This window comes from Heterodontus francisci, chromosome 39 (genome assembly GCF_036365525.1).
Source record: "Heterodontus francisci isolate sHetFra1 chromosome 39, sHetFra1.hap1, whole genome shotgun sequence".
NCBI classification, from domain to species: Eukaryota; Metazoa; Chordata; class Chondrichthyes; order Heterodontiformes; family Heterodontidae; genus Heterodontus; species Heterodontus francisci.
The window spans coordinates 20,473,587-20,489,211 of NC_090409.1; the positions used below are offsets into that span (position 1 = coordinate 20,473,587).

The 15,625-nt window shown below is 48.0% G+C and overlaps 1 protein-coding gene across 1 annotated transcript in view; it reads left to right on the forward strand.

The window, feature by feature from the left end:
- The window catches only part of LOC137352699 (tectonic-3-like), a 252,268-nt gene that overhangs the window by 129,681 nt on the left and 106,962 nt on the right, over window positions 1–15,625 (forward strand). Inside the window, exon 7 of the mRNA XM_068018427.1 lies at window positions 15,108–15,226. Coding sequence (XP_067874528.1) covers window positions 15,108–15,226 — 119 coding nt within the window. The remainder of the gene's footprint in view (window positions 1–15,107; window positions 15,227–15,625) is intronic.

Below are 15,625 nucleotides of genomic sequence, written 5' to 3' on the forward strand. Positions count from 1 at the left end.
CGCTCTGATTCTCCCTATTGCCTCTGCTGCTGCTGGCTCTGTCACACTGTTTAAATCTCCCGCTCTGATTCTCCCTATAAACTCTGCTGCTGCTGGCTCTGTCACACTGTTTAAATTTCCCGCTCTGATTCTCCCCATAAACTCTGCTGCTGCTGGCTCTGTCACACTGTTTAAATCTCCCGCTCTGATTCTCCCTATAAACTCTGCTGCTGCTGGCTCTGTCACACTGTTTAAATCTCCCGCTCTGATTCTCCCTTTAAACTCTGCTGCTGCTGGCTCTGTCACACTGTTTAAATCTCCCGCTCTGATTATCCCTATTATCTCTGCTGCTGCTGGCTCTGTCACACTGTTTAAATCTCCCGCTCTGATTCTCCTTTTCAACTCTGCGGCTGCTGGCTCTGTGACACTGTTTCAATCTCTCGCTCTGATTCTCCCTATAAACTCTGCTGCTGCTGGCTCTGTCACACTGCTTAAATCTCCCGCTCTGATTCTCCCTATAAACTCTGCTGCTGCTGGCTCTGTCACACTGTTTAAATCTCCTGCTCTGATTCTCCCTATAAACTCTGCTGCTGCTGGCTCTGTCACACTGTTTAAATCTCCCGCTCTGATTCACCCTATTGCCTCTGCTGCTGCTGGCTCTGTCACACTGTTTAAATCTCCCGCTCTGATTCTCCCTATTGCCTCTGCTGCTGCTGGCTCTGTCACACTGTTTAAATCTCCCGCTCTGATTCTCCCTATTGCCTCTGCTGCTGCTGGCTCTGTCACACTGTTTAAATCTCCCGCTCTGATTCTCCCTATAAACTCTGCTGCTGTTGACTCTGTCACACTGTTTAAATCTCCCGCTCTGATTCTCCCTATAAACTCTGCTGCTGCTGACTCTGTCACACTGTTTAAATCTCCCGCTCTGATTCTCCCTATAATCTCTGCTGCTGCTGGCTATGTCACATTGTTTAAATCTCCCGCTCTGATTCTCCCTATAAACTCTGCTGCTGCTGGCTCTGTCACACTGTTTCAATCTCCCGCTCTGCTTCTCCCTATAAACTCTGCTGCTGCTGGCTCTGTGACACTGTTTAAATCTCCCACTCTGATTCTGCCGATAAACTCTGCTGCTGCTGGCTCTGTCACACTGTTTAAATCTCCCGCTCTGATTCTCCCTCTCAACTCTGCTGCTGCTGGCTCTGTCACACTGTTTACATCTCCCGCTCTGATTCTCCTTATAAACTCTGCTGTTGCTGGCTCTGTCACACTGTTTAAATCTCCTGCTCTGATTCTCCCTATAAACTCTGCTGCTGCTGGCTTTGTCACACTGTTTAAACCTCTCGCTCTGATTCTCCCTATAAACTCTGCTGCTGCTGGCTCTGTCACACTCTTGAAATCTCCCGCTCTGATTCTCCCTATTATCTCTGCTGCTGCTGGCTCTGTCACACTGTTTAAATCTCCCGCTCTGATTCTCCCGATAAACTCTGCTGCTGGCTCTGTCACACTGTTTAAATATCCCGCTCTGATTCTCCCTATAAACTCTGCTGCTGCTGGCTCTGTCACACTGTTTAAATCTCCCGCTCTGATTGTCTCCATAAACTGTGCTGCTGCAGGCTCTGTCACACTGTTTAAATCTCCCGCTCTGATTCTCCCGATAAACTCTGCTGCTGCTGGCTCTGTCACACTGTTTAAATCTCCCGCTCTGATTATCCCTATTATCTCTGCTGCTGCTGGCTCTGTCACACTGTTTAAATTTCCCGCTCTGATTCTCCTTTTCAACTCTGCGGCTGCTGGCTCTGTGACACTGTTTCAATCTCTCGCTCTGATTCTCCCTATAAACTCTGCTGCTGCTGGCTCTGTCACACTGTTTAAATCTCCCGCTCTGATTCTCCCTATAAACTCTGCTGCTGCTGGCTCTGTCACACTGTTTAAATCTCCTGCTCTGATTCTCCCTATAAACTCTGCTGCTGCTGGCTCTGTCACACTGTTTAAATCTCCCGCTCTGATTCACCCTATTGCCTCTGCTGCTGCTGGCTCTTTCACACTGTTTAAATCTCCCGCTCTGATTCTCCCTATTGCCTCTGCTGCTGCTGGCTCTGTCACACTGTTTAAATCTCCCGCTCTGATTCTCCCTATAAACTCTGCTGCTGCTGGCTCTGTCACACTGTTTAAATTTCCCGCTCTGATTCTCCCCATAAACTCTGCTGCTGCTGGCTCTGTCACACTGTTTAAATCTCCCGCTCTGATTCTCCCTATAAACTCTGCTGCTGCTGGCTCTGTCACACTGTTTAAATCTCCCGCTCTGATTCTCCCTTTAAACTCTGCTGCTGCTGGCTCTGTCACACTGTTTAAATCTCCCGCTCTGATTATCCCTATTATCTCTGCTGCTGCTGGCTCTGTCACACTGTTTAAATCTCCCGCTCTGATTCTCCTTTTCAACTCTGCGGCTGCTGGCTCTGTGACACTGTTTCAATCTCTCGCTCTGATTCTCCCTATAAACTCTGCTGCTGCTGGCTCTGTCACACTGTTTAAATCTCCCGCTCTGATTCTCCCTATAAACTCTGCTGCTGCTGGCTCTGTCACACTGTTTAACCCTCCTGCTCTGATTCTCCCTATAAACTCTGCTGCTGCTGGCTCTGTCACACTGTTTAAATCTCCCGCTCTGATTCTCCCTATTGCCTCTGCTGCTGCTGGCTCTGTCACACTGTTTAAATCTCCCGCTCTGATTCTCCCTATAAACTCTGCTGCTGCTGGCTCTGTCACACTGTTTAAATTTCCCGCTCTGATTCTCCCCATAAACTCTGCTGCTGCTGGCTCTGTCACACTGTTTAAATCTCCCGCTCTGATTATCCCTATTATCTCTGCTGCTCCTGGCTCTGTGACACTGTTTCAATCTCCCGCTCTGATTCTCCCGATAAACTGTGCTGCTGGCTCTGTCACACTGTTTAAATCTCCCGCTCTGATTCTCCCTATAAACTCTGCTGCTGCTGGCTCTGTCACACTGTTTAAATCTCCCGCTCTGATTCTCTCCATAAACTCTGCTGCTGCTGGCTCTGTCACACTGTTTAAATCTCCTGCTCTGATTCTCCCTATAAACTCTGCTGCTGCTGGCTCTGTCACACTGTTTAATCTCCCGCTCTGATTCTCCCGATAAACTCTGCTGCTGCTGGCTCTGTGACACTGTTTAAATCTCCTGCTCTGATTCTCCCGATAAACTCTGCTGCTGCTGGCTCTGTCACACTGTTTAAATCTCCTGCTCTGATTCTCTCTATAAACTCTGCTGCTGCTGATTCTGTCACACTGTTTAAATCTCCCGCTCTGATTCTCCCGATAGACTCTGCTGCTGTTGGCTCTGTCACACTGTTTAAATCTCCTGCTCTGATTCTCTCTATAAATTCTGCTGCTGCTGGCTCAGTCACACTGTTTAAATCTCCTGCTCTGATTCTCCCTATGAACTCTGCTGCTGCTGACTCTGTTACACTGTTTAAATCTCCTGCTCTGATTCTCCCTATAAACTCTGCTGCTGCTGACTCTGTCACACTGTTTAAATCTCCTACTCTGAATCTCCCAATAAACTCTGCTGCTGCTGGCTCTGTCACCCTGTTTAAATCTCCTGCTCTGATTCTCCCCATAAACTCTGCTGCTGCTGACTCTGTCACACTGTTTAAGTCTGCTGCTCTGATTCTCCCTATAAACTCTGCTGCTGCTGAGTCTGTCACACTGTTTAAATCTCCCGCTCTGATTCTCCCTATAAACTCTGCTGCTGCTGGCTCTGTCACACTGTTTAAATCTCCTGCTCTGATTCTCCCTATAAACTCTGCTGCTGCTGGCTCTGTCACACTGTTTAAATCTCCTGCTCTGATTCTCCCTATAAACTCTGCTGCTGCTGGCTCTGTCACACTGTTTAAATCTCCCGCTCTGATTCTCCCTATTTCCTCTGCTGCTGCTGGCTCTGTCACACTGTTTAAATCTCCTGCTCTGATTCTCTCTATAAACTCTGCTGCTGCTGATTCTGTCACACTGTTTAAATCTCCCGCTCTGATTCTCCCTATAGACTCTGCTGCTGTTGGCTCTGTCACACTGTTTCAATCTCCTGCTCTGATTCTCTCTATAAATTCTGCTGCTGCTGGCTCAGTCACACTGTTTAAATCTCCTGCTCTGATTCTCCCTATGAACTCTGCTGCTGCTGACTCTGTCACACTGTTTAAATCTCCTGCTCTGATTCTCCCTATAAACTCTGCTGCTGCTGACTCTGTCACACTGTTTAAATCTCCTACTCTGAATCTCCCAATAAACTCTGCTGCTGCTGGCTCTGTCACACTGTTTAAATCTCCTGCTCTGATTCTCCCCATAAACTCTGCTGCTGCTGACTCTGTCACACTGTTTAAATCTGCTGCTCTGATTCTCCCTCTCGACTCTGCTGCTGTTGGCTCTGTCACACTGTTTAAATCTCCTGCTCTGATTCTCTCTATAAATTCTGCTGCTGCTGGCTCAGTCACACTGTTTAAATCTCCTACTCTGAATCTCCCAATAAACTCTGCTGCTGCTGGCTCTGTCACACTGTTTAAATCTCCCGCTCTGATTCTCCCTATAAACTCTGCTGCTGCTGATTCTGTCACACTGTTTAAATCTCCTGCTCTGATTCTCCCTATAGACTCTGCTGCTGTTGGCTCTGTCACACTGTTTAAATCTCCTGCTCTGATTCTCCCTATGAACTCTGCTGCTGCTGACTCTGTCACACTGTTTAAATCTCCTGCTCTGATTCTCCCTATAAACTCTGCTGCTGCTGACTCTGTCACACTGTTTAAATCTCCTACTCTGAATCTCCCAATAAACTCTGCTGCTGCTGGCTCTGTCACACTGTTTAACCCTCCTGCTCTGATTCTCCCTATAAACTCTGCTGCTGCTGGCTCTGTCACACTGTTTAAATCTCCCGCTCTGATTCTCCCTATTGCCTCTGCTGCTGCTGGCTCTGTCACACTGTTTAAATCTCCCGCTCTGATTCTCCCTATAAACTCTGCTGCTGCTGGCTCTGTCACACTGTTTAAATTTCCCGCTCTGATTCTCCCCATAAACTCTGCTGCTGCTGGCTCTGTCACACTGTTTAAATCTCCCGCTCTGATTATCCCTATTATCTCTGCTGCTGCTGGCTCTGTCACACTGTTTAAATCTCCCGCTCTGATTCTCCTTTTCAACTCTGCGGCTGCTGGCTCTGTGACACTGTTTCAATCTCCCGCTCTGATTCTCCCGATAAACTGTGCTGCTGGCTCTGTCACACTGTTTAAATCTCCCGCTCTGATTCTCCCTATAAACTCTGCTGCTGCTGGCTCTGTCACACTGTTTAAATCTCCCGCTCTGATTCTCTCCATAAACTCTGCTGCTGCTGGCTCTGTGACACTGTTTAAATCTCCTGCTCTGATTCTCCCTATAAACTCTGCTGCTGCTGGCTCTGTCACACTGTTTAATCTCCCGCTCTGATTCTCCCGATAAACTCTGCTGCTGCTGGCTCTGTGACACTGTTTAAATCTCCCGCTCTGATTCTCCCGATAAACTCTGCTGCTGCTGGCTCTGTCACACTGTTTAAATCTCCTGCTCTGATTCTCTCTATAAACTCTGCTGCTGCTGATTCTGTCACACTGTTTAAATCTCCCGCTCTGATTCTCCCGATAGACTCTGCTGCTGTTGGCTCTGTCACACTGTTTAAATCTCCTGCTCTGATTCTCTCTATAAATTCTGCTGCTGCTGGCTCAGTCACACTGTTTAAATCTCCTGCTCTGATTCTCCCTATGAACTCTGCTGCTGCTGACTCTGTTACACTGTTTAAATCTCCTGCTCTGATTCTCCCTATAAACTCTGCTGCTGCTGACTCTGTCACACTGTTTAAATCTCCTACTCTGAATCTCCCAATAAACTCTGCTGCTGCTGGCTCTGTCACACTGTTTAAATCTCCTGCTCTGATTCTCCCCATAAACTCTGCTGCTGCTGACTCTGTCACACTGTTTAAGTCTGCTGCTCTGATTCTCCCTATAAACTCTGCTGCTGCTGAGTCTGTCACACTGTTTAAATCTCCCGCTCTGATTCTCCCTATAAACTCTGCTGCTGCTGGCTCTGTCACACTGTTTAAATCTCCTGCTCTGATTCTCCCTATAAACTCTGCTGCTGCTGGCTCTGTCACACTGTTTAAATCTCCTGCTCTGATTCTCCCTGTAAACTCTGCTGCTGCTGGCTCTGTCACACTGTTTAAATCTCCCGCTCTGATTCTCCCTATTGCCTCTGCTGCTGCTGGCTCTGTCACACTGTTTAAATCTCCCGCTCTGATTCTCCCTATTGCCTCTGCTGCTGCTGGCTCTGTCACACTGTTTAAATCTCCCGCTCTGATTCTCCCTCTTAACTCTGCTGCTGCTGGCTCTGTCACACTGTTTAAATTTCCCGCTCTGATTCTCCCCATAAACTCTGCTGCTGCTGGCTCTGTCACACTGTTTAAATCTCCCGCTCTGATTCTCCCTATAAACTCTGCTGCTGCTGGCTCTGTCACACTGTTTAAATCTCCCGCTCTGATTCTCCCTTTAAACTCTGCTGCTGCTGGCTCTGTCACACTGTTTAAATCTCCCGCTCTGATTATCCCTATTATCTCTGCTGCTGCTGGCTCTGTCACACTGTTTAAATCTCCCGCTCTGATTCTCCTTTTCAACTCTGCGGCTGCTGGCTCTGTGACACTGTTTCAATCTCTCGCTCTGATTCTCCCTATAAACTCTGCTGCTGCTGGCTCTGTCACACTGTTTAAATCTCCCGCTCTGATTCTCCCTATAAACTCTGCTGCTGCTGGCTCTGTCACACTGTTTAAATCTCCTGCTCTGATTCTCCCTATAAACTCTGCTGCTGCTGGCTCTGTCACACTGTTTAAATCTCCCGCTCTGATTCACCCTATTGCCTCTGCTGCTGCTGGCTCTTTCACACTGTTTAAATCTCCCGCTCTGATTCTCCCTATTGCCTCTGCTGCTGCTGGCTCTGTCACACTGTTTAAATCTCCCGCTCTGATTCTCCCTATAAACTCTGCTGCTGCTGGCTCTGTCACACTGTTTAAATTTCCCGCTCTGATTCTCCCCATAAACTCTGCTGCTGCTGGCTCTGTCACACTGTTTAAATCTCCCGCTCTGATTCTCCCTATAAACTCTGCTGCTGCTGGCTCTGTCACACTGTTTAAATCTCCCGCTCTGATTCTCCCTTTAAACTCTGCTGCTGCTGGCTCTGTCACACTGTTTAAATCTCCCGCTCTGATTATCCCTATTATCTCTGCTGCTGCTGGCTCTGTCACACTGTTTAAATCTCCCGCTCTGATTCTCCTTTTCAACTCTGCGGCTGCTGGCTCTGTGACACTGTTTCAATCTCTCGCTCTGATTCTCCCTATAAACTCTGCTGCTGCTGGCTCTGTCACACTGCTTAAATCTCCCGCTCTGATTCTCCCTATAAACTCTGCTGCTGCTGGCTCTGTCACACTGTTTAAATCTCCTGCTCTGATTCTCCCTATAAACTCTGCTGCTGCTGGCTCTGTCACACTGTTTAAATCTCCCGCTCTGATTCACCCTATTGCCTCTGCTGCTGCTGGCTCTGTCACACTGTTTAAATCTCCCGCTCTGATTCTCCCTATTGCCTCTGCTGCTGCTGGCTCTGTCACACTGTTTAAATCTCCCGCTCTGATTCTCCCTATTGCCTCTGCTGCTGCTGGCTCTGTCACACTGTTTAAATCTCCCGCTCTGATTCTCCCTATAAACTCTGCTGCTGTTGACTCTGTCACACTGTTTAAATCTCCCGCTCTGATTCTCCCTATAAACTCTGCTGCTGCTGACTCTGTCACACTGTTTAAATCTCCCGCTCTGATTCTCCCTATAATCTCTGCTGCTGCTGGCTATGTCACATTGTTTAAATCTCCCGCTCTGATTCTCCCTATAAACTCTGCTGCTGCTGGCTCTGTCACACTGTTTCAATCTCCCGCTCTGCTTCTCCCTATAAACTCTGCTGCTGCTGGCTCTGTGACACTGTTTAAATCTCCCACTCTGATTCTGCCGATAAACTCTGCTGCTGCTGGCTCTGTCACACTGTTTAAATCTCCCGCTCTGATTCTCCCTCTCAACTCTGCTGCTGCTGGCTCTGTCACACTGTTTACATCTCCCGCTCTGATTCTCCTTATAAACTCTGCTGTTGCTGGCTCTGTCACACTGTTTAAATCTCCTGCTCTGATTCTCCCTATAAACTCTGCTGCTGCTGGCTTTGTCACACTGTTTAAACCTCTCGCTCTGATTCTCCCTATAAACTCTGCTGCTGCTGGCTCTGTCACACTCTTTAAATCTCCCGCTCTGATTCTCCCTATTATCTCTGCTGCTGCTGGCTCTGTCACACTGTTTAAATCTCCCGCTCTGATTCTCCCGATAAACTCTGCTGCTGGCTCTGTCACACTGTTTAAATATCCCGCTCTGATTCTCCCTATAAACTCTGCTGCTGCTGGCTCTGTCACACTGTTTAAATCTCCCGCTCTGATTCTCTCCATAAACTGTGCTGCTGCAGGCTCTGTCACACTGTTTAAATCTCCCGCTCTGATTCTCCCGATAAACTCTGCTGCTGCTGGCTCTGTCACACTGTTTAAATCTCCCGCTCTGATTATCCCTATTATCTCTGCTGCTGCTGGCTCTGTCACACTGTTTAAATTTCCCGCTCTGATTCTCCTTTTCAACTCTGCGGCTGCTGGCTCTGTGACACTGTTTCAATCTCTCGCTCTGATTCTCCCTATAAACTCTGCTGCTGCTGGCTCTGTCACACTGTTTAAATCTCCCGCTCTGATTCTCCCTATAAACTCTGCTGCTGCTGGCTCTGTCACACTGTTTAAATCTCCTGCTCTGATTCTCCCTATAAACTCTGCTGCTGCTGGCTCTGTCACACTGTTTAAATCTCCCGCTCTGATTCACCCTATTGCCTCTGCTGCTGCTGGCTCTTTCACACTGTTTAAATCTCCCGCTCTGATTCTCCCTATTGCCTCTGCTGCTGCTGGCTCTGTCACACTGTTTAAATCTCCCGCTCTGATTCTCCCTATAAACTCTGCTGCTGCTGGCTCTGTCACACTGTTTAAATTTCCCGCTCTGATTCTCCCCATAAACTCTGCTGCTGCTGGCTCTGTCACACTGTTTAAATCTCCCGCTCTGATTCTCCCTATAAACTCTGCTGCTGCTGGCTCTGTCACACTGTTTAAATCTCCCGCTCTGATTCTCCCTTTAAACTCTGCTGCTGCTGGCTCTGTCACACTGTTTAAATCTCCCGCTCTGATTATCCCTATTATCTCTGCTGCTGCTGGCTCTGTCACACTGTTTAAATCTCCCGCTCTGATTCTCCTTTTCAACTCTGCGGCTGCTGGCTCTGTGACACTGTTTCAATCTCTCGCTCTGATTCTCCCAATAAACTCTGCTGCTGCTGGCTCTGTCACACTGTTTAAATCTCCCGCTCTGATTCTCCCTATAAACTCTGCTGCTGCTGGCTCTGTCACACTGTTTAAATCTCCTGCTCTGATTCTCCCTATAAACTCTGCTGCTGCTGGCTCTGTCACACTGTTTAAATCTCCCGCTCTGATTCACCCTATTGCCTCTGCTGCTGCTGGCTCTGTCACACTGTTTAAATCTCCCGCTCTGATTCTCCCTATTGCCTCTGCTGCTGCTGGCTCTGTCACACTGTTTAAATCTCCCGCTCTGATTCTCCCTATTGCCTCTGCTGCTGCTGGCTCTGTCACACTGTTTAAATCTCCCGCTCTGATTCTCCCTATAAACTCTGCTGCTGTTGACTCTGTCACACTGTTTAAATCTCCCGCTCTGATTCTCCCTATAAACTCTGCTGCTGCTGACTCTGTCACACTGTTTAAATCTCCCGCTCTGATTCTCCCTATAATCTCTGCTGCTGCTGGCTATGTCACATTGTTTAAATCTCCCGCTCTGATTCTCCCTATAAACTCTGCTGCTGCTGGCTCTGTCACACTGTTTCAATCTCCCGCTCTGCTTCTCCCTATAAACTCTGCTGCTGCTGGCTCTGTGACACTGTTTAAATCTCCCACTCTGATTCTGCCGATAAACTCTGCTGCTGCTGGCTCTGTCACACTGTTTAAATCTCCCGCTCTGATTCTCCCTCTCAACTCTGCTGCTGCTGGCTCTGTCACACTGTTTACATCTCCCGCTCTGATTCTCCTTATAAACTCTGCTGTTGCTGGCTCTGTCACACTGTTTAAATCTCCTGCTCTGATTCTCCCTATAAACTCTGCTGCTGCTGGCTTTGTCACACTGTTTAAACCTCTCGCTCTGATTCTCCCTATAAACTCTGCTGCTGCTGGCTCTGTCACACTCTTTAAATCTCCCGCTCTGATTCTCCCTATTATCTCTGCTGCTGCTGGCTCTGTCACACTGTTTAAATCTCCCGCTCTGATTCTCCCGATAAACTCTGCTGCTGGCTCTGTCACACTGTTTAAATATCCCGCTCTGATTCTCCCTATAAACTCTGCTGCTGCTGGCTCTGTCACACTGTTTAAATCTCCCGCTCTGATTCTCTCCATAAACTGTGCTGCTGCAGGCTCTGTCACACTGTTTAAATCTCCCGCTCTGATTCTCCCGATAAACTCTGCTGCTGCTGGCTCTGTGACACTGTTTAAATCTCCCGCTCTGATTCTCCCTATAAACTCTGCTGCTGCTGGCTCTGTCACACTGTTTAATCTCCCGCTCTGATTCTCCCGATAAACTCTGCTGCTGCTGGCTCTGTGACACTGTTTAAATCTGCTGCTCTGATTCTCCCTATAAACTCTGCTGCTGCTGACTCTGTCACACTGTTTAAATCTCCTGCTCTGATTCTCCCTATAAACTCTGCTGCTGCTGACTCTGTCACACTGTTTAAATCTCCTACTCTGAATCTCCCAATAAACTCTGCTGCTGCTGGCTCTGTCACACTGTTTAAATCTCCTGCTCTGATTCTCCCCATAAACTCTGCTGCTGCTGACTCTGTCACACTGTTTAAGTCTGCTGCTCTGATTCTCCCTATAAACTCTGCTGCTGCTGAGTCTGTCACACTGTTTAAATCTCCCGCTCTGATTCTCCCTATAAACTCTGCTGCTGCTGGCTCTGTCACACTGTTTAAATCTCCTGCTCTGATTCTCCCCATAAACTCTGCTGCTGCTGGCTCTGTCACACTGTTTAAATCTCCTGCTCTGATTCTCCCTATAAACTCTGCTGCTGCTGGCTCTGTCACACTGTTTAAATCTCCCGCTCTGATTCTCCCTATTGCCTCTGCTGCTGCTGGCTCTGTCACACTGTTTAAATCCCCCGCTCTGATTCTCCCTATTGCCTCTGCTGCTGCTGGCTCTGTCACACTGTTTAAATTTCCCGCTCTGATTCTCCCCATAAACTCTGCTGCTGCTGGCTCTGTCACACTGTTTAAATCTCCCGCTCTGATTCTCCCTATAAACTCTGCTGCTGCTGGCTCTGTCACACTGTTTAAATCTCCCGCTCTGATTCTCCCTTTAAACTCTGCTGCTGCTGGCTCTGTCACACTGTTTAAATCTCCCGCTCTGATTATCCCTATTATCTCTGCTGCTGCTGGCTCTGTCACACTGTTTAAATCTCCCGCTCTGATTCTCCTTTTCAACTCTGCGGCTGCTGGCTCTGTGACACTGTTTCAATCTCTCGCTCTGATTCTCCCTATAAACTCTGCTGCTGCTGGCTCTGTCACACTGTTTAAATCTCCCGCTCTGATTCTCCCTATAAACTCTGCTGCTGCTGGCTCTGTCACACTGTTTAAATCTCCTGCTCTGATTCTCCCTATAAACTCTGCTGCTGCTGGCTCTGTCACACTGTTTAAATCTCCCGCTCTGATTCACCCTATTGCCTCTGCTGCTGCTGGCTCTGTCACACTGTTTAAATCTCCCGCTCTGATTCTCCCTATTGCCTCTGCTGCTGCTGGCTCTGTCACACTGTTTAAATCTCCCGCTCTGATTCACCCTATAAACTCTGCTGCTGCTGGCTCTGTCACACTGTTTAAATTTCCCGCTCTGATTCTCCCCATAAACTCTGCTGCTGCTGGCTCTGTCACACTGTTTAAATCTCCCGCTCTGATTCTCCCTATAAACTCTGCTGCTGCTGGCTCTGTCACACTGTTTAAATCTCCCGCTCTGATTCTCCCTTTAAACTCTGCTGCTGCTGGCTCTGTCACACTGTTTAAATCTCCCGCTCTGATTATCCCTATTATCTCTGCTGCTGCTGGCTCTGTCACACTGTTTAAATCTCCCGCTCTGATTCTCCTTTTCAACTCTGCGGCTGCTGGCTCTGTGACACTGTTTCAATCTCTCGCTCTGATTCTCCCTATAAACTCTGCTGCTGCTGGCTCTGTCACACTGTTTAAATCTCCCGCTCTGATTCTCCCTATAAACTCTGCTGCTGCTGGCTCTGTCACACTGTTTAAATCTCCTGCTCTGATTCTCCCTATAAACTCTGCTGCTGCTGGCTCTGTCACACTGTTTAAATCTCCCGCTCTGATTCACCCTATTGCCTCTGCTGCTGCTGGCTCTGTCACACTGTTTAAATCTCCCGCTCTGATTCTCCCTATTGCCTCTGCTGCTGCTGGCTCTGTCACACTGTTTAAATCTCCCGCTCTGATTCTCCCTATGCCTCTGCTGCTGCTGGCTCTGTCACACTGTTTAAATCTCCCGCTCTGATTCTCCCTATAAACTCTGCTGCTGTTGACTCTGTCACACTGTTTAAATCTCCCACTCTGATTCTGCCGATAAACTCTGCTGCTGCTGGCTCTGTCACACTGTTTAAATCTCCCGCTCTGATTCTCCCTCTCAATTCTGCTGCTGCTGGCTCTGTCACACTGTTTACATCTCCCGCTCTGATTCTCCTTATAAACTCTGCTGTTGCTGGCTCTGTCACACTGTTTAAATCTCCTGCTCTGATTCTCCCTATAAACTCTGCTGCTGCTGGCTTTGTCACACTGTTTAAACCTCTCGCTCTGATTCTCCCTATAAACTCTGCTGCTGCTGGCTCTGTCACACTCTTTAAATCTCCCGCTCTGATTCTCCCTATTATCTCTGCTGCTGCTGGCTCTGTCACACTGTTTAAATCTCCCGCTCTGATTCTCCCGATAAACTCTGCTGCTGGCTCTGTCACACTGTTTAAATATCCCGCTCTGATTCTCCCTATAAACTCTGCTGCTGCTGGCTCTGTCACACTGTTTAAATCTCCCGCTCTGATTCTCTCCATAAACTGTGCTGCTGCAGGCTCTGTCACACTGTTTAAATCTCCCGCTCTGATTCTCCCGATAAACTCTGCTGCTGCTGGCTCTGTGACACTGTTTAAATCTCCCGCTCTGATTCTCCCTATAAACTCTGCTGCTGCTGGCTCTGTCACACTGTTTAATCTCCCGCTCTGATTCTCCCGATAAACTCTGCTGCTGCTGGCTCTGACACTGTTTAAATCTGCTGCTCTGATTCTCCCTATAAACTCTGCTGCTGCTGACTCTGTCACACTGTTTAAATCTCCTGCTCTGATTCTCCCTATAGACTCTGCTGCTGCTGGCTCTGTCACACTGTTTAAATCTCCTGCTCTGATTCTCCCGATAAACTCTGCTGCTGCTGACTCTGTCACACTGTTTAAATCTCCTGCTCTGATTCTCCCTATAAACTCTGCTGCTGCTGACTCTGTCACACTGTTTAAATCTCCTGCTCTGATTCTCCCTATACACTCTGCTGCTGCTGACTCTGTCACACTGTTTAAATCTCCTGCTCTGATTCTCCCTATAAACTCTGCTGCTGCTGGCTCTGTCACACTGTTTAAATCTCCTGCTCTGATTCTCCCCATAAACTCTGCTGCTGCTGACTCTGTCACACTGTTTCAATCTCCTACTCTGAATCTCCCTATAAACTCTGCTGCTGCTGGCTCTGTCACACTGTTTAAATCTCCTGCTCTGATTCTCCCCATAAACTCTGCTGCTGCTGACTCTGTCACACTGTTTCAATCTCCTACTCTGAATCTCCCTATGAACTCTGCTGCTGCTGACTCTGTCACACTGTTTAAATCTCCTGCTCTGATTCTCCCTATAAACTCTGCTGCTGCTGGCTCTGTCACACTGTTTAAATCTCCCGCTCTGATTCTCCCTATAAACTCTGCTGCTGCTCACTCTGTCACACTGTTTAAATCTCCTACTCTGAATCTCCCTATAAACTCTGCTGCTGCTGGCTCTGTCACACTGTTTAAATCCCCTGCTCTGATTCTCCCTATAAACTCTGCTGCTGCTGGCTCTGTCACACTGTTTAAATCTCCTGCTCTGATTCTCCCTATAAACTCTGCTGCTGCTGACTCTGTCACACTGTTTAAATCTCCCGCTCTGATTCTCCCTATAACCTCTGCTGCTGCTGACTCTGTCACACTGTTTAAATCTCCCGCTCTGATTCTCCCTGTAACCTCTGCTGCTGCTCGCTCTGTCACACTGTTTAAATCTCCCGCTCTGATTCTCCCTTTCAACTCTGCTGCTGCTGAGTCTGTCACACTGTTTAAATCTCTTGCTCTTTTTCTCCCTATAAACTCTGCTGCTGCTGAATCTCTCACACTGTTTAAATCTCTCGCTCTTTTTCTCCCTATAGACTCTGCTGCTGCTGACTCTCTCACACTGTTTAAATCTCCTGCTCTGTTTCTCTGGATTGATTCAGCAACTGCCAGATCTCATGTACTTTTTAAATCTACCTTCCTCCCTCGAGCTTAAAAGTTCAGCTGAACCTCCTTCTCCATCTGCACCGAATTCCTACTCTCACCCAAGTCTAAACTTCCCACTCCGTTCATAGTGCACTCAGTGAACATTGCAGTGTGCCGTTACACTCTGTCCCTTTGCTATCTATGGTTTAATCTATCTAACCTGTAACTGTCTTGGGAGGGTTTCGATGAGCTCGTGTGTGGTTTGATCTACTCTGTATCTAACACGCGCTCACCCTGCCCTGGGAGTGTTTGTTGGGGCATTGCAGCAGGAGTTTTACTCTGTATCTAACCCTGTGCTGTGTGTGTTTGCTGGGGCTGCGTGGAGGGAGATTAAAACTTCTTGCTGGTTAAATATCCAACCAGGTTTCCTGCAGGATCGTCGCTCCACGTGTACCAGGAGTGTTGGAGATCTGAGAACAACTTGCGAGACCCTTCCCGCTCTGAAGCCAGCCACATACTTTCAGAACTTTGTCCTATTGGTGGTGAGGCTGAGCTTATCTTGTTTTTTTCTCAACAACAACCACTTGCATTTAAATAGCGGCTTTAACATAGTGAAGCAGCCTCAGGCTCTTCACAGCAGTGTTATCAAATGCATTTTGACTCTAAATCAGGTAAAGGGATATGAAGACAGCCTTGCTGAAAAAGTTGGGTTTTGAGGAGTAACTCAACGGTGACGAGAGACTGGGAGAGGTTTCGAGTGATAATTCCGGAGTTTTAGGTGCAGACCCAGCCACTAATACTGGAGCAAGGAAAACCGGGGATGCCCAGTGGCCAGAATTGGAGGAGCACAGAGATGGTGGGGGGTTGCGGGTTCGGCAAGGTTACTGAGATTGTGAGGGGGCGAAGCATGGAGGAATTTGAAAACAATTGCTTCAATTTTA